Source organism: Lonchura striata, chromosome 12, assembly GCF_046129695.1.
Source record: "Lonchura striata isolate bLonStr1 chromosome 12, bLonStr1.mat, whole genome shotgun sequence".
NCBI classification, from domain to species: Eukaryota; Metazoa; Chordata; class Aves; order Passeriformes; family Estrildidae; genus Lonchura; species Lonchura striata.
The window spans coordinates 7,855,998-7,881,723 of NC_134614.1; the positions used below are offsets into that span (position 1 = coordinate 7,855,998).

Below are 25,726 nucleotides of genomic sequence, written 5' to 3' on the forward strand. Positions count from 1 at the left end.
ACTGGATCAGTTAACCTACTGACAGTACTGAAACACATGAGTGTGTGCAAACACACACATCTGGCCAGCTGTGGTTAGCAGTAACCCTGCCTACATTACCAGCAACTCCAGTGGTTATGTAGCAGAGATTTTAAATACCGAGATCCACACTCACCGTGAACTCCCTCCTAATGATTTTTACAATAGCAGTGAAAGTAGGAAAAACCAAACCAAGTGGGTCATATAGAATAGGGGCTTTTTTTGCCAGAAAGTAGCTACTAAATCTCATTGTTTCAGTGCTCATCTCTGAAGCCTGGATACAGGATACAGCCTGGATACACATCAGAAGGCAAAGAACTGCTTTCCATTTTCCAGCAGCATGACATTGCCTTGTCTGCACAGAGATTACATACTGAAATAGGGGAAAATGTGCTCTTCACATAGAATCACAGAATGGTCTGGGTTGAAAGGGACCTTAAAGCTCACCCAGCTCCACATCCTGCCATGGGAAGGGACACCTTCCATTGTCCCAGGTTGCTCTAAGTTCCCCTGTCCAACCTGGCAGGGATGGGGCAGCCACAGCTTCTCTGGGAAACCTGTGCCAGGACTTCACCACCCTCACAGTACAATTCTTTTTTCTTTTATCTAGTCCAAATCTGACCTCTTTTCATTTAAAAACATTGCCACTTGTCCTACTGCTATGGGCCCTGCTAAAAAGTTTGTCTCCAGAACCATAAAAGTATTATAATCTTTACTCATTTAAATATTTAAGTTCTATTCCTGATCACTCAATCTATTTAAAAATAGATTATTTTTCAGTAGGCATAGAATTTTTAACAAGGTTAAAGTTTTTTGCTAAAAATCCCATCCAATATAAATAACAGATTCTGATAGTTTCCATCCAAGTTTTATTCGTATTGCTTTCCAATTGGGAAAAAAACTCTGGCATTTTCAAATAAATTTGCTGTTTTGTCAGCATTTAAAGAGTTGTATGATCAGAATCCAACCACTTGAAGCATAATTTGTTATCACAGTAAAGCAAACAACACATCATACATCTTTCTATTTCAAATTCATTTCAGGCACAGCCCTTTCTCTATGAACTCATTACGGACAAATGCCTTTTCCTCCTCAGACTAAAACTTGGCTTTCACCTTGATAGCAAGAATTTAAAGAATATCACAGCCCTGTGTAATGCAATGATCTCAGGCTAACCTTTCTAATATATATTTCTCAGAAATCTAAACTAAGATTGCTGCACAACTCCTGTAACTGAAACCCATTCAAGATTCCCCACGCACAGTTTATTCCCAGTACTAGCATGGGCTCTCTGTGGTCTGAAGAAAATGAGGAAGATTCACAATATTTTACACCAACTAATTTTCTGCAACTGTTTCAAAGCTGTGCTTTACTTCACCCTCTCATTTCTCACTGTTCTCCTCCTCCCTCCAATTTTCTGTCAACAGAAATTCCTTATCTTGGAACAACATAACATCCCTCTCCAGGCAGTGTTTTAGTCACTGTAGGCTTCCTGAGTATTACACCCCAGCTCCCATTGTTTCACTGAGAGACAAACACAAACCTTACAATGCACCTCAACAAGGTAATTGCTGGGAATTTTTAACTGAAACAAACTTGGTCTTTCAAATCATAATCCAGGTAGGGAGTTCACCAAAAAGCATGAGGTGAACATTTGGCCTATTCAGAGATGTTCAGAGAGGCTGCTCACGTTGTTTGTCAGCCCCACTGACCAGTGAAGGGCCCTTTGCTGGCACTGACCTACTGAGATGTCTGTGCAACAACCACCACTTGAATTTCCTCTATAGTAAGAAATGTTTCTACAAAGCTGACTAGGCACAGCAGCATGATAAATAACATCAATTATATTTCTTAGATATTTTTATTACAGTTTGGGAATAATTAAAATTTTGCCTGGTGCTGATCCAACAACAAACAAGGATTTCCATTTAATCTTTCAATATATTTTAAGGTGTGTCCTTACATAGCTTCCAGCATGAACACCAAGGATAAAATTCTAGAACCAGCTCGGCCACAGGCACCTCAGTGCATTTCCTCAGGCTTCCAATGTACAGCCCACAGATGGGACAAATGTCTGTTACCCACTGAACAATGTAAATTGTTCTGCCACAAAAGCTGTGGTACTGTATCAGTGGAGATAAGAAATCACTGAAGGTGCTCAAACATTGACAGCTTGGCCCAGGAAGGCTGGGGAATCTCCATCCAGAAGGAACTCAAAACCTGGCTAGTGCAGTCCTGTCAGCCTGGCACTGACCCTGCTTGAGAAGGCAGCTGATGATCTCAAGAAGTCTCTTCCAATCTAAACAATCCTGTGATTATTTCTATATTAGAATTTTTAACTTTCTGTAAGTTTTTGGGAAAGAAAAAAAAACACAACACAGAAAAATGTGTTTTCTGCTCAGAAGCTGTGCCAATTTCTTCATCATGGAGCAGATGCCTCCTTCCAAAGTTCTATGAGAACAGTAAATTCTTTCCCCGGTTATTTAAGAATACAATAATGTTTTGTGCAGTGTTATAAGAAATATAATGAGCTACAATAGAAAGCAGTCCCAGAAAGGAAAATCACTAAATGAAAGTTTATAGCTAGAGCTTTCTCTCTCCTTCCCCTCAAGGAACTGGTGTTAACAATAAAAAAGAAATACTTTAGTAGAAAGGAAGCTTAGCTCATTTGTAGGTAAAATGGTTCCCCTTTTTCCAATTTAATGCCATTGCCAATATTACTGTTGTCATCCTCAGCTGACACGGGGGAGAGGGGGAGAAAAAAAAAATCTTACAGGATGAAAACAGAAAAGATCACTTTATTCCCATACTTAGGGAGGTATGGCTATACAATGGAAGAATGAGAAGTACTAGGTGTAAAGAGTAGTATAAAACATGACATATACCATGTTCCCTGCCCCTCCTCCATTAGATCAAATGTTCCTTTCCAAGAAAATGCCTCCAGGGACATCTGGCCCCATAGAAGAACAGGACCAGTTATGATTTCATAAGAGTAGGTTGATTTTTGAAGCACAGAACGCAGCTGGTTATGCTGGAGATGCACTAGACTCACTCCACTGGATCATTCCTGGGTTGGTTTCCTAGACATGTAACTGTTGTCACTGAAGGTTTAAATGAGGAAACAAAGCTCCCTGCAGCTCTGTGTAGAGGTATTTCTCTAAAGGAAGGACAGGAAGGAAATGCAAGCGTAGAGCACCTACAGTTCTTGATCCTAATCCTACAGTTAAGACTTGTAATTACTAAAAGCCAGGAAAAAATACCTTCAAATGCTCGAGTTTTTTATCTACTATGACATGGGCTTTGGCTATTAAAATGTAAGAAAAGAAGAGAGATGAAAGCAGAAGTAGGAGACATTATGTGGCAGCAATTGAAAATTATATAAAAAAGATGTGTATAAAACTCAATACACTTATCCTAGTGTCTACTTCTAATTTATGGAGGAAAAATTGTACAAAACTTCCCATAGTTTGAGTTCTCTTTTTGGACTCTAGACACTAAAACAATTATTTACAAACTGTGCTGAATAATTTTTGAAGTCTGTGATGGGACTTGCAAAAGTATTCTATTCTATTCTATGTTATACTATTTCTTACATACTTAATAGCCCTTTAAAATTGTTGCCTTTTTTTATAACAATGAAATTTTCAGACCTGAAGGTAGAATTTCAGAACTGCAGAAAGTTCCAGTGCAGTCCACGTGACTCTCACATGATCCATTATTCTATATTTAAGGAACCCTCATTAAATACAAGGAATTCAACAATTCTGATATTGATTCTGATGGATTTTGAATGCACAAAGGCAGGCAACATTTCTCCCAGGATATTAGAGATGTGCAAGGAGAGGAGCATTGCTCTTACCACATACAGCTGCTTCCAGAGCACAGCCCATTCCTGCAGTGTTGCTGTGACTTCAGTCACCACAGAATCTTCAAGAGGAACAACTGTTTCATATTGCCTGTAGAAAAAGAGGGGGAAATTAGGAAATGTACCCTGGAAAAAGTAGAAAAAGAAATATGATGGCACAGTAATTTGTAGAATTCCAGATCTTGAATTTGTTCAAAATAAGGAGAATATCTTAAGGAGATCATTTTGTCTGTTGTAAAACTGAAGCAACTCCAGAGGCATAGCTACTGTTCCTCCATTACCTTCCACAAGATTAAGCTTATGTGAAGCATTTTCTGGTTACCTGTTCAAAAGACATAATTTCATTCTAGTCAAGGTCAATGAAAAGTTTTCATTACTACAGCATGTTAAATTAACTTTCCTGTAAAGTGGGGTCCTTCACAATTTGGGTCCCTTCCTTAAGCCAGTCCACCCCTTTTTCCCCCCCTTCAAAAATGTTAGCCAATATCAAAACTACCCAAAATGCCTGCTCTCTACTAACATGTCCTATCCAGAAAGCTTTTCAATATTGCAGATGAAATCTAAGGGATCCATCCTCTAATCAAAAGAAAAAAAACTTGTTCCTTTCTGGTAAAGATTTTCCAAAACAGTTAAAGGAGAACCACAAGAGTGGTTTGGACTGGAAGGGACTTCAAAGCTCATCTCATTCCACCCCGTGCCATGGGCAGGGACACCTTCCATTGTCCCAGTTGCTCCAAACCCCACCCAACCTGGCCTTGAACACTTCCAGAGATGGGGCAGCCACCACCTCCCTGGGCAGACTATGCCAAGGTTTCACTACCCACAGCTTAAAATATATGTTCTTCAAATGTAAACCCATCATCATCCCCTGTCTGATTCCTACAGACCCTGCAAAAAGCCCTGTCCCCATCATCTTACAAGCCCCCTTTAGATACTGAAAGGTCACAAGCAGCTCTGTCCAGTGTTCTCTCCTCTCCAGGCTGACCAACCCCACCTCTCCCAGCCTGTCCTCACAGGAGGGTGCTCCAGCCCTGGGGACAGTCCCTGTAGGTCTCTAGGGATGTTTGGGGCAGTGAGCAGGTGGCTGTGTGGTGTTCAGCCACCTGCCAGCTTCAACACATGCTCTGTTATTTCACAAGTGCTTATAATGGCACTTGAAATATATTGTGAAATAAAGAATTTTCAAACAAAACGTGAAAGAACCACACCCCTCTGGTTCAGAAGTGCATTATATTCTGTTGTGTCAAGTGGTGCATGAGGCTTTGATACTTTTAAACAGTATATCAGCTTTCCTAATAAGTACCTGAACTGGTTTGCCCTTCACAAACCCTAAACTAATGTCAAGGACTAATTAACTGCACATCACAGGGAACTGCTCCCTCCCCTAAAGGAAGTACACATTAGGAGTGGTCATTCTATGCAACATACATAATTTTATTACACCCCAAAATTATGAAGCTTCACTATTACAGCTCCCCTTACTGAGGCCCTTTGGGAACAAATCTACAATTCAAGACTATCAGAAGTCTCCTGTTTTTCTGCAGGTAGTTCACTAAGTGTCATTTAATACATTTTATCTTCCACATTTAATTTGTTGCCTCAGGTCACTGTCTGAAACACTGCAATTATAAATCTCCCCACAGCAGCCTTTAGCTGGAATATGCAAGTAAAAGCAGCGGTGAAAACACAAGGTATTGATTTCAGGAGTCACAGTCAATCTCACAGGAAACTTTGCAGGTTCCAGAGCCCCCAGTCAGTAACTTCCCTGAAATGACATTGCCACCAGTGCTGCTATCCACACCAACTGATATAAACTCACTGCCAGCAACACATGAATACAAAGAGAAGGGCAGAAGTTGTCAGCAGTGCACTTCAGTCACTCTTTGGGTGAGGTGGAGAGGGCTGGATCCTTTGGAAAACATTCAAGGTAACATAGCTCTGACTCTGAAAATCTGTAGGTAAATGAGCTAGGCTGTGTACTGACTGCTGCCTCCATAACAAATAGGAAAATACAGTATTTTGCCAGTGAGACAAAAAGCAGAAATGGAAGAATATAAGCAGAGTTCTTTAAATGCATGTGTTTCAGATGATACCTCTAAAATTGCAATTTTATGAGCCAAAGCAAACAAGAGTAACCATCAGACCTGATTCTTGCTGTATTAAAAACAAACAAGCCAACCCCCAGCTCTGTAAAAGTACATTTAATTTTCATCCCTCATACACAAAAAAAGGTACAACAAACTAAAAAATCTCTGTAAGTTTCAATAATTATTTCTTTCCCTTCTAGATAAAAAGCACTGTAGCTTCTAAAAAAGAAAGAAGAATACTCACCCTCTGTTACTGACAATTGCCTTTTTCAAGTGAATATAATTTGCAGGAAAAATCCCCTGCAAGAGAAAAAATTCTGTCCATTAGAAAAATACATTTGCAGTTTTCAGCATTGGTAACCTAAAGGCACAATAAATAACTGCCAATTTATCTATTAAGAGTCCCCCAAACAAAGCTGCCAGTCAAAAGTCTACATTCAGATTATAAGCAATTAATTATTTTAGTCTTAGACCAGGACACCACACTGGACCAAACCTCCACCTGGGAAGATCAGAAAAAGTGACTCTTCTGCACTTCGCAGCACAGCACCTGCAGCTCCCAGAGCAGGCTGATGCTGATTAGGAGTGACACAGACAGAAGCTTAAAAAGACAAATTAAACAAAACCTAAAAGCCCATCATCAAATTTGCATTGAACCCCCAAGGACAGAAGTATTCTATTACTTGCATACCTGGAGCTATCAGTTCTTCTCCCTTTCCAAGGAAAAGCTGTTCAAACCCACTTGGGACACCTCCAGTTATTTGTCTTTTGCTACTCCCATGAGGGCTGGACTCTGACCTTGCCTGTGCCAGTGTGCTCTTGTGTTGAGACATGGGGAAAAGAGGTAATTTAATCCAACCTTTTCCCAGTGTTCCACATTCTCTGTAAAGTACATGGCCCTGAATCCTAACAGTAAAGTCTGTCAGTGTGTAAGAACAGCAACCTGCACTTCACTGGGAAATACAGTAGCAGCACTGGAAATCTTTGGATTAAAAACCAGCTGACAGCCTCCGACAAAAATGTCAGCAATCAAGTGTGGGCTTTCACTTTTTAGAGCTTTAAAAACATACAATTTCAAAAGAAAAATTTGGGGTTGAGGGTGCAGGTTGGGGCAGGGGCAGGTTCCTTATCATCTGGGAACTCCAAATGCTAAGGAGAATTCCTTCTTGTTCATAGGCAAGACTAAAATTATAGAAGGAAAAAAGCTGAATCTAAGAGGAATGGCTTCATCAGGAAAACAGTAAATGTGCTTGCTTTCAGCCACGTGAAAATCCAGAAAGCAAGGAAATTATACTTCACTTCCTTGTTTGGTTCACTTCTAGTTAATGCTGCTTATTTCTGGTATCTAAGAAACCAGGGAAGGTTTGAAGGGCTCTCCTATCAAAGCTGAACATATACACAAGCAGGAGTGACAACACAATGACTGCAGACATTTCATTGGGAGAGTATTATAGTCATGACAATGTAATACAGGTAATTTTATATTCCATAATACATAGGTATTAGGTAAACATGAGGGATCTGGTACTATTCTCTCTTTAAATACAAGCAATATTTAAATCAACAGAAAATAAAGTGAAGCTCATATAGAGGCACCCATTGGCATGTTTGGATACAAACATTTTAAAAAAACTTAGATGCCCTCACAAAAACAATCATACCAGAACAGTCAAAAAAGTTCTCCAAGAGCAAAAACAATGGAAAAAAAATGGCAAATAATCAAATGGTTAAAATACAAAAATCTGAAACCACCCCCAACAACTTATAAAATCCTCTTTCAACAGACTTTTTTCAAAGTTGTCTTAGATTAATAACTCACCTTATTAAATGTGCTCTTTAAAATGCTGCATTTAAGCAGTGCAATATCACCCACCTATGCTTTTCTTAGGGGAGAAGGGTGGAGAGGATCAAACTGGATGAGATTTATAAATGTTGAAAAAATTACATGTTACATGTCAGGAAGGTTTCTGATCCTTTGAGTGATTAATGAGTATCATTCAATTTAAAAAGAAATCCAATCCTCCCACAGGAAAAAAGAGAAGGAAAGTAAAAAGTTTACTGGATTGCAACAGTAAAATAGATTTAATCTGCCATTAGATTAACAAATGTATTCATGCTTACCTTGACACTGGGCTTCTTAATGGAAACACCTCTGTACCAACCTGAAACCAGATAAAACACATTATAATTATTTGTGGCACTGCTGTCTTTACACAGAAGCAAAATGACTACAGCTATGCAGTTACTGAGATAATCTAAAAAAACAGCTGTGCCTCACATAGGTGAAATTTTTAAAATATTTTTTTATTAGGGTGTTTTGTAAAAATTACTTTTATTTCGCTCTGCACTATTGACAAACCCTTAACAACCAGCAATGCTTCTGTTTTTTCCCACCAGGAATAAAAGCAGATTAGCTAGTTCCTATACTAACAATCCTTAGTCATTGTGGCAAAGATTCATTCAGCACTCAGGGAAGAGTCTGCACTGAACACTTCTTCCAGGCTGGCACATGAGTCTTGTTGCAGTGTTTATCTTGACAAAATCTCCAGACTTCAGAAACCTGTAAAAGCCATTATCATACATTTCTAATGTGCTTTAAACAAATATAAATTCTTTGCATGTGTCTGGTCTTACGTATGTCTGAGGAGAGAACAGGCTTTAGGATCTAATTTACACAGCCCATTATTATTCTTGTATTCTCCATCAGGAAACAGCTCCAGACAGGACAATAAATAAGAAGTAAAACACAAAGCTGCTAAAGCTGCAAGTTAAACAGAAGAACCCAGTTCCTGCTGCTTCCCACAGGTGACAGTGGTGTCACTGCAGGATTCGGCTGGGACTAAAGGGGCTGGAAACCTCACCCAGCTGAGGAGTGGAAAAGCAGCACACTCTGGAGCTGGGCCAGGAACAGCCCAGGACTGCAGGGGACAGTGGGTACCTTTCTGGGGAGGGGGCCTGGCCCTCCCTGGCCACCCCAAATTCCTGGGCAAACCTGGCCAGGCCGAGCCAAGCTCAGCCCCCAGAGAGCTGCAGCCAGTGTCAGCCAGGCACAGCCCTCACCTGCCAACAGCCAGCACCTCACATCAGCTAAATCCACTTCCCACCAAAAGTCATTTTCACACTGACTTCCTACTTACTTTTTCCCTCCCTTATTTTAAATTGCACTGGCAAAACCTGCCAGTAAGTTGCTATGGAGAATAGAGAAGAACAGAAGAAAGGAACTGGGTATTTTGTCTCTCTTAGAAAAATGACTTCAGATTTGGCTGATTTATAATAAGAGTCTCATTGAGAGGATCAGATGTGGGGAAGAAGGCCTTGAATTCACTTTAAAGACAGTCTAATAGTCTTGAATTTTTATTTTGTTTTAAAAAGGGAATCTAAGTCAATATGAAATAAAAAACAGATGAATTCAAGACAACTGCAAAACTTAGTACAGAAAAAAAATGTAAAAATTAAGATCCATCTTTTTCATTACACATTTCTCATGAGATAGGACATAACGCAAAGATTTGTTTTTCTAGGAAATCATTGTTTATATTTTAAAAATAAACTATTGTTGTTTTGAATTAATTTTAGTTGATCAAACTTTAGGGCAATCATATCAATATAAACATAGATGCATAAACAACACATACAGATCCTTAACATGAGTGATTTCTAGAACTCCACACAACTGTGCCCACACCTGCTTTTGAGCAACAGATGCTGCATATTTTTAAGGTCACAGAAAAAAATAAATGCATTTATCCTGTGATTCACTGTTACTAATATTAAATACAGTCTGCACCTCAGAAATAACCAGACATTTAAGCTCTAAGACAAACAGAATTACAAACTTCTTAGTAAATGGGGAAAAAAGTGGTTTTATCCAAGTTTGTGAACAGACCTGTAAAAAAACAAAACCCAGTAAAGGGGGTGACCATTAATAATCTAGATCAGCAGGGTAGTAAACAAAAACCTAGCTAATTTCTAAAGCTTCTGTTCTTCATTCCAAAACAAATTTTCAAAGTTTACAAGCTCTGTGTTTACATAGTTGTGAAAAACAGGCAAGGAAGGACCCTGAGAAATTACCCAGCTCATCCAAGCCATGTCTCTAAATCTCTCCTCACAGTGAGTCTGGTTTGAACAGTATCCAATAATTTATTATCAGGGCTGAATAACACTGCACTCCTTGGCTGTGGAAAATGACCCATACTCTATAAAACCTAGAATCCAAGGTATTTCTGCACCAAATTCCAAGGAAACTCTATTTCTGCTACTCCACACTGACCAGTTTGAAAGCAGTGGTGTTGCACAGGTGACTTTTTAGAAGAAACCTTTTTTACAGATCAACAATGGCCAGGAAAACTGCAGGTAACCTGTGAAATTTTGGTACAGTACTTGGAAATCTGGCATATTCATGTCAAGTGGAGATGGCAAATCATCACTGGACAACCTATTTCAGTGTTTCAGACAACATACATTCCCTTTACAACCTGAACTTTCTTTGATTCTATTTGAATATTGGATGTTTTTTTCTTTTGAGTATCATGGAAAACATTTTGTTGACTTCCCTCTTGCAGTTTTTTTCATATATTTGAGAAGTTGTTAAATTTCCTTTAATCTTATAAATTGTGCTCTCCAGATCTTGCTTGTTCTTTTATTTTTATCTTTTTTAATGTAGTATAATTTTTTTTAAGTCACCCCTCTCTAACTCTGTTCAAATAAGAGACAGTCAAGGAGCTCAGCAGAAGCTGAAAGCCCCACACTGTAAAATGCACAATTCATTCTGTATCACAAAGTAAAAGCTATGGGGAAAAGTACAATGCTTTTTTTAAAGGCACATTTAGAAAATTGCATTACATTATTCCCTAAAATGAACTAAACCTGCATTCTGGAATTAGTCTTAAACACATTAATATTGATGTAATAATTTATCTTCAAGAGCATTTGTTTTGAAGGATTTAATGACAATAGTCATCAAGCTGAGGAAGGTGCTTCAGCTAATTGTGACCCCAACAAGCACTGACCAACAGCTTTAGGTGTCACTGCACTGCAAATAATAATTGCAAATAATAATATTTCAGAGTTATGGTATGCATTTAGTGACACATGGTCTTCAGAGGGTACTGACTACACAGAAATTGTGAAGAAGATGGGATTTAAGATCAAGAAATGGAAAAACACAGCTATAAAGTGACAAGAATTTTGTGCATAAATTAATATGAAACAATGATCATGCCTGCAGTGAGGCTGGGAAGGGACACAGCTGAGATGGCTGACCTGAATCAGCCAAAGGGATATTCCATATCACACACTTGGTTTTCTTTCATTTGGTGCAAGAAAACCAAGAATTAGTCTATCAGAAATGCCACTCTAAAACTACCTGTACCTGTGGAAATCCAGTGGGGGAACTTGAAGTCACATTAGAGGATCTGTAAACTGTTGGACAAAGACTGAAGACACCTCTTTCCAAAGGTGTCTCACAGTCTCAGCAATAGTGCAGCCCAAGTTAAGTGCAAAAGTAGCTCTGGGGCAGTCCTGCACATTTCAACCTCTTCATTTCAGAGACTGGAAGAGCTATCAATGATTTTTTGATCTTTACTTGAAAGTGTGTTGAACAAAAATGGATATTCTTTCTAAAAGCCATCTCAACCTTTTTCAGATTTCCACTTAATCCACAAGAGGTCTGTCCGTGGAACAGCTCATCCCTTTAGAGGACACAAAAAAGCAAAAGGGTCCTAATCGAAAGATATTGATCTACTTTTCAGAAAAATAATGCTCAAGTATCAGTGTTAAGTAAAGAATCATGAGCTGCAGACTGTAAGAAAAAATAAATTCTGCATATAACTTCTTGACAAACAAAATTCTGAAAATAAATTATGTAAGTATTTATGGTAAATCCTAAAGCTAAAATTTGTTCTTAAATAAAGTACTGCTAGTAGAATCTCCTACAGGAACTCAATCATTCTTTGTGCTATAAAAATAAATGTACATGGCAGTAACGTGAGTAACCTTCACACCTGGAGCAAAGCGGTCTTTTGCACATACAAGCCAATAAACAATTGCTTTTACCTTGTTATCTGCATGTGAACTGCTTTGCAGAGCTGAAGGCGCCCAAAGTGACTCAGGAGAGGGACAGGAGCAGTGCTCAGCACAAGCTTCCCAAGCCGGGAGCGCTCTGTCCCATGCTGGCAGCTCAGCTCGGGCAGAAGGAGCAGCAGCTGAGTCCCTGGCCCAGCCTGCCTGCACCACGTCAGGGAGCAGCCCTGGGCCAGCAGAGCTGCAGGAACGTGCTGATAATGCTGCCAGGGCTGCATTATTACCACGACAAAAGGCAAAGAGAGATGGGATGTGTTTTATTGTGGCATTGGCCAGAGGGCTGTCAAGAAGCTGCTCCTGGGCTCTGAAAGACGACTTTCCTCGCAGCAGAGGTGTGAGTCTGAGAGGCTTCACTTCCATGGGCACAGTCCACAAAATGCAAAGAGGGAAAAAAGAATGAAAAGGAGGGGGGGAAAACCAAGAGGAAAATGGATATCTCAGTGGAGACATCTTCCTCGGGCCAAAAACAAATTACTGGGAAGGAGTCACTTTAGCCCAGACAGCCACAGGTGAGCTCCTGACTCAGATGGGAGGAAACCTGCAGGGCTCCCACAGCACTGACAGCCTGGAGTGGGACTCCTCCCTCATCTGTATGGCACAGCTTGGAAGCATGGCAAAGGCATCACTTCTCAAGCACACTGAATTCATCAAGAACTTTTTAAAAACCCTCATTGCGAGTTATATCTGCTGTTTATGTGTCCCAAAGACCAGAAACACTTATTTTGACCGTGCCATCACTGCTGGAATAACTTTAAATATATTTTATGCATGGTTTAAGAACACAATTATTAATCTACACACATGAAAACCATGTAGATAAATACTTGTGTGGATAGCAGAATTTGCATGGGCAAGATAATATTCTTTTAACTAGTGCTTCAGGCATCAGCTGGTGTTTCCATTCTTCAGTGAATATACAAAATTCTCAAGGTAATAATTACAGTTTCTGAAGTATTTTAATCTAAAGAAAATTGCCCTCGAGCAATAAAAACAAATGGACAAAACAGACATTTTAAATTTAGTCTGAATGCCACTAGTTACTGACAGCCACTGCCTGTGGCAGGGCAATGGCCATGTGACTTGAAAGACAGAGTGCACTTCAGAATGCATAGTCCAAATGTATATTTCAAACAAGGAATGTGCTTATACTTTGCCACTTGACAAAAGAAAACTCCATCTTTCAGCATTTTCAGTGCCACGCTCATGCCCCTAAGGCACAGCAGGCAGAGCAGAGAGCTCCACTTGGTGTTTCAGCTCTCTCTCGGTGCCAAGATCACAGTGGAGGGGGTCAGAGAGGAGAAAGCTGTGAATGACAAGCACAGGTCCAAGTGGTGCCTTGATGAACATTTCTAACCTTTGAGTAAGACCAGTGGAGGATCTGAGAGTCCTTTGTGAAAGCAGTAAGTATAAAACCTCCCTGGTAAGACCTTGTGCTTTGCAGACGGTGTGTGCTTGATGGAAACACGGGAGAAGCCTTTGGCAGCTGCAGAGGAGAGGCAGGTACCAAGTCCATGACTTTTATTTACTGGAATAGTGGGCAGTGGGGGGAGGGGGAGGGGGGTTGTCAGACCTAGGAAGGGTTAAAAAACAGTGATTTAGATATTTGTGGTCTGGTATGAAGGCACACAGAGGGGCAGGAACACAAATTTGGGGAAATCCAACATTTCAAGCATGTGAACAAGAGCCAAACTAAAAAAGACGACTATTTCACTCTATTTCATTTAAAGAATACATAGATAGCCACAGTATTTTTTAACATGTTATCAGTTGGTAGTTATGTTCATATTTATTAGCCTTAGAGATAAATACCTGTATTTATGTATGGGTGTGGGTGCATGCACCTACATTTGTTTCTTTACTCTGCAAATATCTATAAAACTTAGCTGCAGTGATAGCCAAAATCTTGAAATAGGAAATTACCTTCTCTTTCATTCAATTGCTCTAAAAGCAGGGACTGCTTCTTACACCAATCACTACAGAAGAACACTTTCTCTTTTATAATACAAATACAGTTATTCAGTAAATTATTATGATTAAAAATAAGCACATTCAGAAGTATAGATACTCTTTGAATCTTTGTCAGCCTTGAATTCTCTGAGACGAATTCTTCAGGCAAGTCCCTGAAATCATAGCTCACATCACTAAAAGTTTTTGTGTATGTGAATCTTTTCAATCCAGACTGAAAAATCCCTGCTGCAGACAATTATACATAAACTATTCAAGAAGTGAAGCTGAAACAGCAATGGATCTCCTGTGACTCTCACAGCAGTGACCCTTATTTTGTGTGGGTTAACATTACTTTAACCAGTCTGTCTACACAAAAGAATCCCCAACAAAGAATGCAGAAGTAGAGGACCTTGTTAAACAACCACTTAGACAAGAATGCTTAAAAAGCAACTGGGTTTTTTTCCCCTTTTAAGAGCCTACTTTGCACATTTAGTGTGCTTTTTTGCATAATTCACACATGCAAGAGCTGTAGCACAGACCATCTGAATATTCAGATGAGTTTCACAGTGTGGAGTTCCAGATGTTATTATCAAAATTAATCTTTTTATACACAAAGCCCATGGTAAAGGCACCTCAACCAAAATGACAGGATGGAGGGCTTAAAATACAAAACCAAAAAAATTCTGTACAAACCATCTTCCATCCAGGAAAACCCTGTCTGAGGACCTCCTTTCTCAGCAATTTGAAGACTAGCATGAATTGCTCTTGAGGAATCATCCCCAAAACTACCAGCAAAGGAAATAGTCAAAGCCTAATTATTTTAACACTGTAAAGAAAAGATGGATTATCCATTTGCTTTTCCATAAAAAACCTGCTCGTTGGAGATCATGCTTTTATCTCCCAGTTTTAAAAATTTTCCAGAAATGGCTGTAAAATACCATGACTGCTTTCAGCAACATACAATGTTTAATTCCCTTAGATGTATCCCATCCTAAGCAAAGGGATACTTTTTTCCTGAGCTAGCACCACGTTCTAATTTTCAAGACCTGGTAGAATAATTACAATCTGCCCTTAGTGTGTGAGCACGGCTTAGCCCATAATAGCACTTGTGGTTTTTAAAAAAACATGGGATTCTTTACAGCAAGCTTCTTTGTGGGTAGTTTTCTCCACTGCACTGCAAAGCTCTCATTCAACAGAATTTTTACAAATGTATGTTACTAGAAAAATAGCATAGAGAAGGCAACTTTTTTGTGACAAGTTAAGTCAGTGGGAAAACAAACACCTGAGTACAAGAAAAAAGCATCAAGACCAAAAGACAATTCTAAGCATGAGAGAGGCAAAGCAGAGCCTGCTGACAAGCATGCAGAAGGTCTGGGTAGCAACATCACAGTGGAGAGGAAAAATTACTTGAAACTGAACAAACAAAAAACCTAATCTACAACTTTGTGGAATGTTGATTTGGAATTCAAATTTGTGGATCTGGGCTTTGAATTTGTTCAACACTTCAGGAATAAGGTTACATTATTCCACCTCAGACTACAGTGAAACAAGTACTCTTACTGTATCTTGTCAACCTACTTCTCACCAGACACTTTTACAACACTTGCTTGAACATTAGGATAAGAATCATTCTCCTTTTACATATAACTTCAATCACATTCTTCATTGTGCATAAAGCAGAGTATTAGGACATTTGATTTATTCACACAGAGACATCTCCAGCCACATAAGAACTATAAAATTTACAACGGCATTTTGCTTTAGGTACAAAAATACACATCAAGATAAATGCAAAAAAATCTCCCCTAAACCCATATTTTTTACATTTTTTCTGATATTGCTAATCTATTTAATAACCACTATTTTTCACCTGTTCAGATGTTTCTAAGTAATTAATCTGGTACACTTAATAGAAATGCATAACAGTAACACTGAGAAAATATAGTAAAAAAAGATACTAATTCTATACTTTACATGATGAAAATTCAGTGTAAGACCCAGTTACAACACAACAATCAGGTCAGGGTTCAAGATTTTCTGGACAGATGGTTAACTTCAAACACACTGACCCCCTATCAGACTGGATTAGTGCCAGGAGCATTCAGCCTTTCCTACAGAAAGTGGGTCAGAGTAGGTTTTATTCAAGTGCTCTGATTTGATGCATCATGATTTCCAAAGAACTTATTAAAATCTACTAGATTAAGATAGCGGCATATTCTTACATAGAAAATGGGGTTCCCTCTTGGACATCACACTTACCTTCACATTTCTCCAGGATCTGGACAGTTTCACCTAGTTCCAGGACCAAGCCTTGCGGAACAGTTCCTCGGAAGCTGCATATCACTGGAGGGTGGGGAAAAAGAGAGAGAGACATATGAGGCTTGGATCTTTGTGTGAATTTTCTTCTAAGCATAGCCCTTTAGCTCACTCCCTGCATAAAAATAGCTCTTACATAGCTGCCCAGAAAACCTGTCAACTTTTCCTGATCAGGTGTGTTTATTCCGGCCCTTATTAGAAATTAAGCTCAACAATACAATAATAAAAGCTGAGTTTTTAAAAAGATTTTTAAATTAAGCAAGGCTTGTAATCACTTTAATCAGCATCCTGTGATTTATATTGCATACAAAGATTTCCTTGTCTCTCAATTCTTACTCTACTCCACAACCCATCAATGGAACAGTCTGCCCAAATTGCAGAGATTACAATAGGAAATCAACTCCAGCAATGATTTTTCTCCAAGTTGAAACTATTTCAAATATCATCTGTGCATCTAATAGACTACAAAAATCCTATAATACCATAGATTATATTTAAGCAGACATACAGAAGAATGAATAAGAATCTGTACTTTTCATAAGCACTAACATGATAACACATCTCACTTTTCCAGGTATCTTTAATTTTCATTAACCAGGGAAAATAAGAACCCATCTCAATGTTTCAGAAAATATTAATACAATAAATAAAAATATTAAATGAAACTCGATTTTTAAAATAAGTTTTAAAAATTCAGAGTGTAGAATGATATATTCTTCAGCTACATTTACCAAAGTACAACAGGGACATGAACATGAGTAGTTCCCTCAAACATGAGATGTCAGAACCAAGGGTGAATTGCAGGTATGGTCATACCTCCCCCCAGGCCCAGCATTAAAAACTTCCCCAGGCTATTCAGATTTAATGCAGGCACTCCAGCACCTTGCTCCAGGTAAACACACACTCAGGAGATCCTGTATGTCACCTACACACCCCCAAACATTACAAGTGGAATTCCAGAGTTGAGACAGTGACCCCCAGTGGGCACCATCCTTTTCTCCAACTCAAGAGAACACTCACTCCCCTCGGAATGCAAACACTCCAGCTGTGGCCAAGATGTTCCCACGTGATGGAGGCACATTTCACAGAATATTCTGAGTTGGAAGGGACCCACCAGGATCACTGAGTCCAACTCAAGTGCATCATAGAGGGATCAAACCCACAGCCCTGGAGTTCCCAGCACCATGCTCCAACCAGCTGAGCCCAGCTCCTCCCTAAAGATCTTCCCATGCCAAAGCCACGAGTCCCTTCTGACTGCACGTGAAGCAAACAGGCTGAAGTCCAGGGGAAGAACAACACTGAACCCAAGAGTCCCATCTGTACCACGTACCACAAGGTAGGTCTCTTGAACCTTGAATTTCTAAGAAATAATGAGAAACAGAGAGACACAACTTCCACCAAAACAAAACTTCATTTTAACCCTTTGCACACACTTCATAATGGGCAAGGGAAACAAAGAACAAGCTATACCCACCAGGCAAACATCCAGATGAGGCCAATACAAGAAAGAATGAAAAAAAAATCTAAAGGGAACAAAATGGCATCAAATGCTTGCATTTCCACCGTGATATTCAATGCAGGATTTAATCCCAGGAGTTAAAAACTCAGAATTTCATCAACAAACCTAAACTGCTCTCTCATCTCTTATGGCCCAGCAGAAGTCACTGTCAGTTAAATGAGGCTTTAAATTCTTGTTTACATCAGAGGCGGGAGAAACACAACAACTGGCTCCAGACTGGAATAATGCAGACAGCACAATCCAACAAAAACTAAGCTCATCAGCATTCCACATCCATTCTTCACCCATGAAGAAATCATAAATATGGATTTCAACCAAAGAAAAACTACTTAAAGCCTCTCCCAAAGTGCAGAAACACTGACAACTGAAATGATGAACTGGCAGGACATAATCAAACCTCCAGTGGCTTTTCCTTCTTTTTTTTTTTTCATTTTGGTTATTTTTTTTGTACCTTCAGTATTTTAGATAGCTGGATCCTTTAAATACAGAAAATGTTCTCTTTTTTCTAATTTGCAATTTTACCAAATTAAGAACATACAAGTTGATTTGCAAAATACCACAAAGTCCTGTATTAAAATGTGATTTTTTAGTTCAAACCAACAAAGCCACTAAAAACTTCACATATGTCTCAATAAGGGGAATTTCAAACACCTTGGGTAACAAGGTACCTTTGAAAACACCAGAAAAAAAAAAAAAACAAAGAAGCGTTAATACAGTAATAAGATATTCATTTATGAGAGTAATTTTAGATACAGTCTTAATTTTAAGAATATAGGCATGATAATATTAAAAGCCCGTTTCTAGACCATTTTCATCTTTTTTGAACATGCCATGGACCTTGTGACAGAGACACCAGTCATGGGACATGTGGGTGTTAGTGGCTGTAGACAATAGAAAAGTTAAATCATGGAGGAAAAACAACTCTACTGGTCTTAGTCAAGCCCAACAAGTAACTCTGAAAAGTATTATTGCATGTTAACACTGCATTAGGTGCTCTGAATTAACAAACAGCAGCTGACTTCCTACGACAACTATTTACTATATTAAAGCTACTGAATCAAGGACGGGGCTGGGACAGAAATTACCAGTTCTTTGGCCATCAAATAGCTGACTATTATGTAATAATAGAGGTGAGTTTGGAATAAAAGCTAAAGGAGAGGTATCAGGAAAAGACAGTACAGGGTTTTTTTTCAATTGCTGATAGAATAATTTTTAAAAATATGGTCAGGAATGGTGACTTAAATATATTTTCGTCTTATAGGAAGTAATTCTAGTTCTCATACAAACTTAACACCCTCCCCCTTCATTCTCAATACAACAGTACAGAATCTAATTCCTTTTTTAATCATCAATAAATTATGTTAGCCTCTTCTGTTTGACATTTTTTATAATCAGTCTGTAGGATCAGTGAATAGCAATACAGATATTATCGAAACAGTGGAAGCCAAATCTCAAGAGTAAATTATTTTCCAGCCACACTAAATCAAGGTCAGGAAAAATTAAAGAATACAAATAAACTGACCCAATAGATCAAACTGTCTTGCTAAACTGTGTAACAAAAATAAAATTTAACATTTCTGAAATAAAAAAGAATGGTAAAAGCAACATACAATTATGACATAATCACAGAAATTTAAGGCACTTTTATAGTCTAATTTATTATTACAACAGTTACTTCCAAAAAAGTTATGGATGTTACTCATTTGTTAAGCTAGATATGCATTATGGAAGACAATCTTATTTATAAAGTCCCGTTTAAGGTACACAGTTCTTAGCAGCATTATTTGAAAAATATGATCACAAATATAAATGAGAAATAGAGTAATTCAATTATTCTGAAGAAAACCATTTACAGAGAGAACTCTGACAATTGATTTCTTTCCTTTCCACAGAGAAATTCTTTACCCAACATTATCACCTACAAACTGTCCATCAATCCGTAAGCTTCCATCATTTCTTACAAGATCCATGTCCTCAGTCACCAGAACATACTAGCAACACATCATCAAAATAGGCACAAAGTGAAGCTTTTACCCACCAGTTTACAGGTCTGACAGATCCCTCTTGGATTCCAGGACACACTGCTGAAATATTTAATATCCATTTCAGATAGGAAGCCCCTTGCCATCATTCAGGTCTATAAGGAGGTCGTAGTTCCCCTCACAAAGTCATTTCAGCCAGCAGTTAATGCTAACATTCGCTAAAGAGGAAAGCTTTGAAAAAGCACCACATGCCATGTGATACAGGAATTATCTCCAAGACTGAAGTCCCTTATCTGTGGTACTTAAACTGAACCACAGTGAAGGAAATCCCTCTTCACCTCTGGAATTTATCAGTAAGGAAGGCACAAATCAGTTCACACAGCCAGTGACCCTCACTGACCAGAACATATGAAGGAATTGTGGGGTACAACATATAAGAACAGGTGGCCTTGGAATAATGGTTTCAAAAGTCAAGGATCCAGGAGATGACAGATTTTTCCTTGCCCATAGATATGCCCTGACACAGTATAATATAAACAGCTGCACTGCAAGTCACCCTCAAAAGATAAACAGGACCTGTTAAGCCAATGCATCTTTGTGCACCTCTGATTCCTCCTGTGCTCCACCTAAAGCAGCTCCTTGCTATGTAAACAAAGAAGATCCAATTGATACAATTCAAGAGGTTTTACAAACCATGTTCTCAAACAGCCCCCCGTCAATAGCTCTTGAAAAAACTGCACCCGGCTGTGATAAAGTGGGATAAAGTGGGAAGGAGTTTGCATAGATAAATAATCAGCAAAGTGACGTGAAATAAAAAAACCATTTCCCTTAGTGAGGACAGGTTGAGCAGCAAGCTCTGAAGGGATCTCTGTTGGAATCTTTCCTGTTTCAAGTATTCCTAAATAATCCAAAAAAGCTCATCGTTTAGAGAAGCCACAAAGTTTGTAAGGCCACTCAGGCTATTCAGAGTAATAAAGAGCTATAAATGGACCCAAGCTCCACAAGCAGAACTGGCAGATGAGCAGTGTTCTGTTCACTTGTGTGGCATTCCATGAGGGATGAACAGTCCTCACCTCACACACAAAATCATTATCTCCCTTGCCACACTGAGTGGAATGTCAGAGGCCTTACCATAAAACTCAGTGCTCAGCCACTGTCAGAGACCACCCCACATCACACAGAATATTGTCTTGGGGAAAAAGGGAAGACACCATTACCCACAGTACTGCATAAAATTCCCAATAAACCCCATGTTCTAGTTTTCCCCTTTGTCAAAAAGAACTGTACAGCTTAAGAACAGGTAGAAAGAAGTGAGAGAGAACATAGCAAGGACTGAATAAGGACTTTTATGTGAATGATTGTTAACCAAGATGGGACTTCTGTACCAGGAAGGCTGAAAGGGTGAAGAGGGGATAAATGACAGAGGGTGCACAGGGAACTGTTGCTATTCACCTCTTCCAGTTCAAAAAGCAGAGCAGTGTCAAATGAAGCAGCAAAATTCAAAGCACAATTAAAGTACCTTTCCACACAGTGCACAAACTGTGAAACTCCTCATGAGATACTGTGAGTGACAGCAATTAAATAATCACTCAAGCCCCAAAGCCAAGAGGACAGATGTGTGCATGTGTCCCACCCTCGGCTCTGTAAGGCCGTGTCCCAGGCAGCGCCGGAGCCTGGGGAAAGCTCCAGCCCCGCCTGCAGCCGCAGGACACCGGGCATGGGACGGCGCTGGAATCCCGGGATTATCAGGGAGTCACCGCCCGAGTTCTGCCGTCCCGTGCCAGTGACTGCTTTGGGAGCTCACCTGAACACCGGGATGGCAAAGAGGAGAGCACAACGCAGAGAAACGCTGAGTCAGCTTTCACCCTTTCACCGGTGTCATTGTTTCAGTTTGTGGTTTCAGTTTTGCGATGATATATTTTAAAATGTATCTTGCTCTTGTAATTCTTTCCAATTCATGTTCCTGTGTCCCAGCCTCCCCACCCAGTATCATCTGGGCTGCAATGCTGCCACTGATCATTTCTGTTCCCAAATGCATGTCAATGCCCTGATAACCACAGTGATAGAAATGTGTCACAATTGTCACAGCAACGGTGGGAAAACTCAGGACAACAACAGGGAAACACCAGAACTACCCAGCCCAACACATCCAGCTGCTCATTCCCTTAAAACATCTTTTTCTTAGCATTTGCTCAAAGTTATGCAATGAACTGACAGGACTATATGGCTTCTCATGCACTTATTTTTTTAACCTATTTCTACACATTTCACTGAAGACTACAAAAATATTTTGATCTTGCATAATACTCTATTTACACTACACAATATCAGTTCAGCTCATGAGTAATTTGTTTATTTTCATAAAGGAACAGAGCCCTTTCCCTCCTCACTGTTCAAAATGTAACAATGAAAATCAGAAGAACTTATTTAAGTGAGGGCTGAGAAACAAAATCAGTTCAAGAGCTTTCCATGTTTACATTGTTTCTTTTTCTTTCTCCAAATCTAAACTATGTGTCTCAAAATCATTAAATAGGGCTTTTAAAAATTTATTATTTATTTCCCAAGTTTTCACATCCACAATAGAAATCATTAACACTGGAACAGATCCAACATGCTAAACCACATTTTGATTTTTCTTTCTCATAAGATGTTGGTAAGGCCATGATTTAATGGACTCTATGGGTTAATCGGGGAGGGGGGGGGAGCATGGGGGGGGGGGCGAAATTGTAATTTTTTGAATTTTCAACACATCTCCATTTACGAAAGATAGATCTTGGACTTCATGGCAGTTTTTTCCAACTCATTGTTAATATTATCTGCCTTATTAAAATTCTGGTAGCTTGCAATATTTTTAGATGACACTTGCAGAACATGAGTTTCAGGTTAAAGTATGTCATTTAATTTTTATAAAAAATTACTGAGTGTACTACACTCAGCATGCAGTTATTCAGATTATGCACTGACCATCCTCAGTAGACCTTCAATTAAACCCATTTCAGGAGGAATGGCAGGGAGAACACAGGGGAGAGGCACAGCTGCAGTTGTAGTGCTCCTTACCCAAAATACCTTGACAAGGTAATCACACTGAGCAGACAGTGAATTGTGTTCTGTGCTACAAACGTCAAAGTTCTCAAGTTCTCTGATGGGTAATTTATGCTTTGTAACACATAAGCATGTTTTAAACTCACACCTCTACCACACCAGCTAAGAATTTGGAGTATGTGTTTTCTTAGGGTAAACACAAACTCTGAAATTTCACAGTCCTTATACAGCATTTTGTATTCAACTACTACTCATTGTCACCAGTTAACACAGAACACAAGTCAGTCCCTGAGCTTAAGACTGATTAGTATTAAAGATTTAATTAAATACTAGATCAATATTAAATTATCTAGTATTTAATATTTAAGAAAATAATGTAATTACTCCAAACTGATAAACTAATATTATGATATGCATGTATCTTTCCCAAAAATAATTTTTCCATTAATCCAGCTAATAACAGTGCCTAGTATGACACAACATATGCTAGGTTTAAGAGCTGAATAAGATAAAGTTTATTTTCTTCCCTGTAATATTGTCCCTAGATGACAATAAAGGCTCCATGTAACCAAGAGCCACCAGGTGAGACCAAAGATGGTTCTAAATCCAATATCTTTTCCCTAACAGAGGCTAAAACAAGGAGGGGAAGGAAGGGTATTAGAACAGGGCAAGGATGTGGCTTTCTCCAACTTGAGACATCTGTGGACTGGGCCTTCCTAAAAGAAGGTTTTTATTTGTATTAATTTTATATATGTACTTAGTAGTATTTTCTATATGTTTTCTTCTATGGAGCCACCCAAATGTTGTGGAACCACATCAACTTTTAACAGCCCCATCAGCCCAGAACTCCACACGACTCTTCCATCACACAGAAATGGGGGTTCACTTGTTTGGCTCCTATGTCACCAACACTCCCAGGAATTGTATTAAACAAGTGAACCAACAATTTTTACTCCATGGTATTTGTGTTTTGAGAATTTTCGAAGCTACCTTTGCTTAATAATGTATTTTCCAAGAAGAGCAGATGTGGAGTTTTTGCATTTAAGGATGGCAGAGGGAACAATCTCCAGGCTAGGGCAGGATGACCAGGCAGAAAAACCAGCACTGACACAAATTATCTCACAGAGGACAAGAGAGAGGTGAGATTTAGCTTTACCTTTCTGTGAGGCAACCGTGTTGCACAACCACGCCTACGGGCAGCACTGAATTAATACTTCCCAAACCTCCCCATACCTTCCAGTCTGGGCCCCTCTCAGAACCACAAACCTTTTCCCAGCAAAATGGAGTAGTTCTTGAACACAAAAAATTGTGGGTTTAATAATTTAAGCTAATAAGATGTAGTTTATGATGAAAAAAATCCTTTCACATTTTTATAACAAAGCTAAAGGCCAATATGATTAATTTTTTCCTTTGTGGAACTGCTTGATTAAACCTGGCAGCTTCACAGACTGCACAGTTATAGTCTGATAATATTTGACAAGGGAACAGAACCATGAGGAAATTAAAAGAAAAATATATCCATTTTATTCTACAAATACCTACAATAATGGTTTCACCCTCACAATACACCTTCCAAGTATTTAAATTATTAATTGTGGGTGAGGGTTTCAATTATTTGCCAGAAATTAATCAGAGACTTGCAGATTTATTTGCAAGTCCAGGTCTCATTCAGTTAAGTATGTTCAGAAAGAACACCAGGAACAGACCCCAGGTCCAGCACTTCTAAAACATTCCTCTGTTTAAGCAAGATGACAACATGAATAATTTTGATATGGAAGAGAGGATATATCCAATTACACCTTAAAAACCAAAATAAAAGATGATTTTTTTGCGGAAGGGGCATTTTTCGCAGAGTGTACTGGTACACATGACAAAGAACAGGGCTCTAATCCGATTGGAATTGCCAGGCACTAATGTAATACACACACACAAAAAAGATTATCAAAAGCTGATTAAAAGCCATCCAAACATTACAATCGAAGAGTACAGATTAAACAAAAGACATGATTTAGAAGAGGGCTAAATTTTTTTTGACCTTATTAATGGTCTTTATGAACTTTTATGCCAAATCTTGATGAAGAAGAATATACTTCAGAACTGAAAGCAAGGGATTACACTTTGGGTTCTGTGTATTGCAAAAATTACAGTACAATTAAGCAAAGGTATTTCAGGCTGCTTGGGGAGCAGTGGCAGTTGCTAGGCAGCATCTGCTCCTGTCAGAGATGCTTCTTTCTTTGTGCAGTACAGAACCTCAGCCAGGAATACTGCCACCAATGGATTATTCCAAGGCAGCTTACTGCCATCACATGGCATCTGCAAAGTGCTCACCCGCTGCCTAGCAACACCGCCTCTTTCTACTGAGTCATACCAGCACCAGGACAATATTCCTGCAAAAAAAGAAACAGATGCCTGAAAAGAAAGGTGATCATTCAGTAGCAGAGCAAAGGATTGCAAGCATCCTTCCACTGCCCTCCAAGATAAAAATAGAGATTGGACTCAAAAATCATGAGCTGTTTAAAATAGTTTTGCAGGTGGCAGGAGGTGGGAGAAAAGTAATGGACCAAAAGCCCACAGTATTGTCCACTGCCTTAGCTGTGCTAAGGAACTGGTCTCGAGCTCCCAGCTTCACCAGGATCTATCCTGTTACTTCATCCTCATCCTGTCACTCTATTCCATCAGTTCATTCACCCATACATCATTCCCTCTATGCAGGAAGCAATGCAGCAGGCTTTTTCTCCCTTTTAAAGAGAGGCAAAGGCTGTTTCAGTTTCTGAAACCCTCTCCCTCTTTCCAATATGCAGCTGGCAAAGAGAACACTGAGCACACTCTGCCCAGAGAGGTGAGGAGCTGCTCTGCACTGCTGCATTCC

At 39.1% G+C, this 25,726-nt stretch overlaps 1 protein-coding gene across 8 annotated transcripts in view; it reads right to left on the bottom strand.

Moving 5' to 3' along the window:
- Positions 1–25,726, bottom strand: part of DOCK3 (dedicator of cytokinesis 3) — a 183,835-nt gene that overhangs the window by 148,247 nt on the left and 9,862 nt on the right. For all 8 annotated transcript variants that reach the window (XM_021529159.3, XM_021529158.3, XM_021529156.3 and 5 more), the window contains exons 2-5: positions 16,258–16,341; positions 8,092–8,132; positions 6,215–6,270; positions 3,878–3,974 (exon numbers count right to left, since the gene is read on the bottom strand). In XM_021529159.3, coding sequence (XP_021384834.1) covers positions 3,878–3,974; positions 6,215–6,270; positions 8,092–8,132; positions 16,258–16,341 — 278 coding nt within the window. The remainder of the gene's footprint in view (positions 1–3,877; positions 3,975–6,214; positions 6,271–8,091; positions 8,133–16,257; positions 16,342–25,726) is intronic.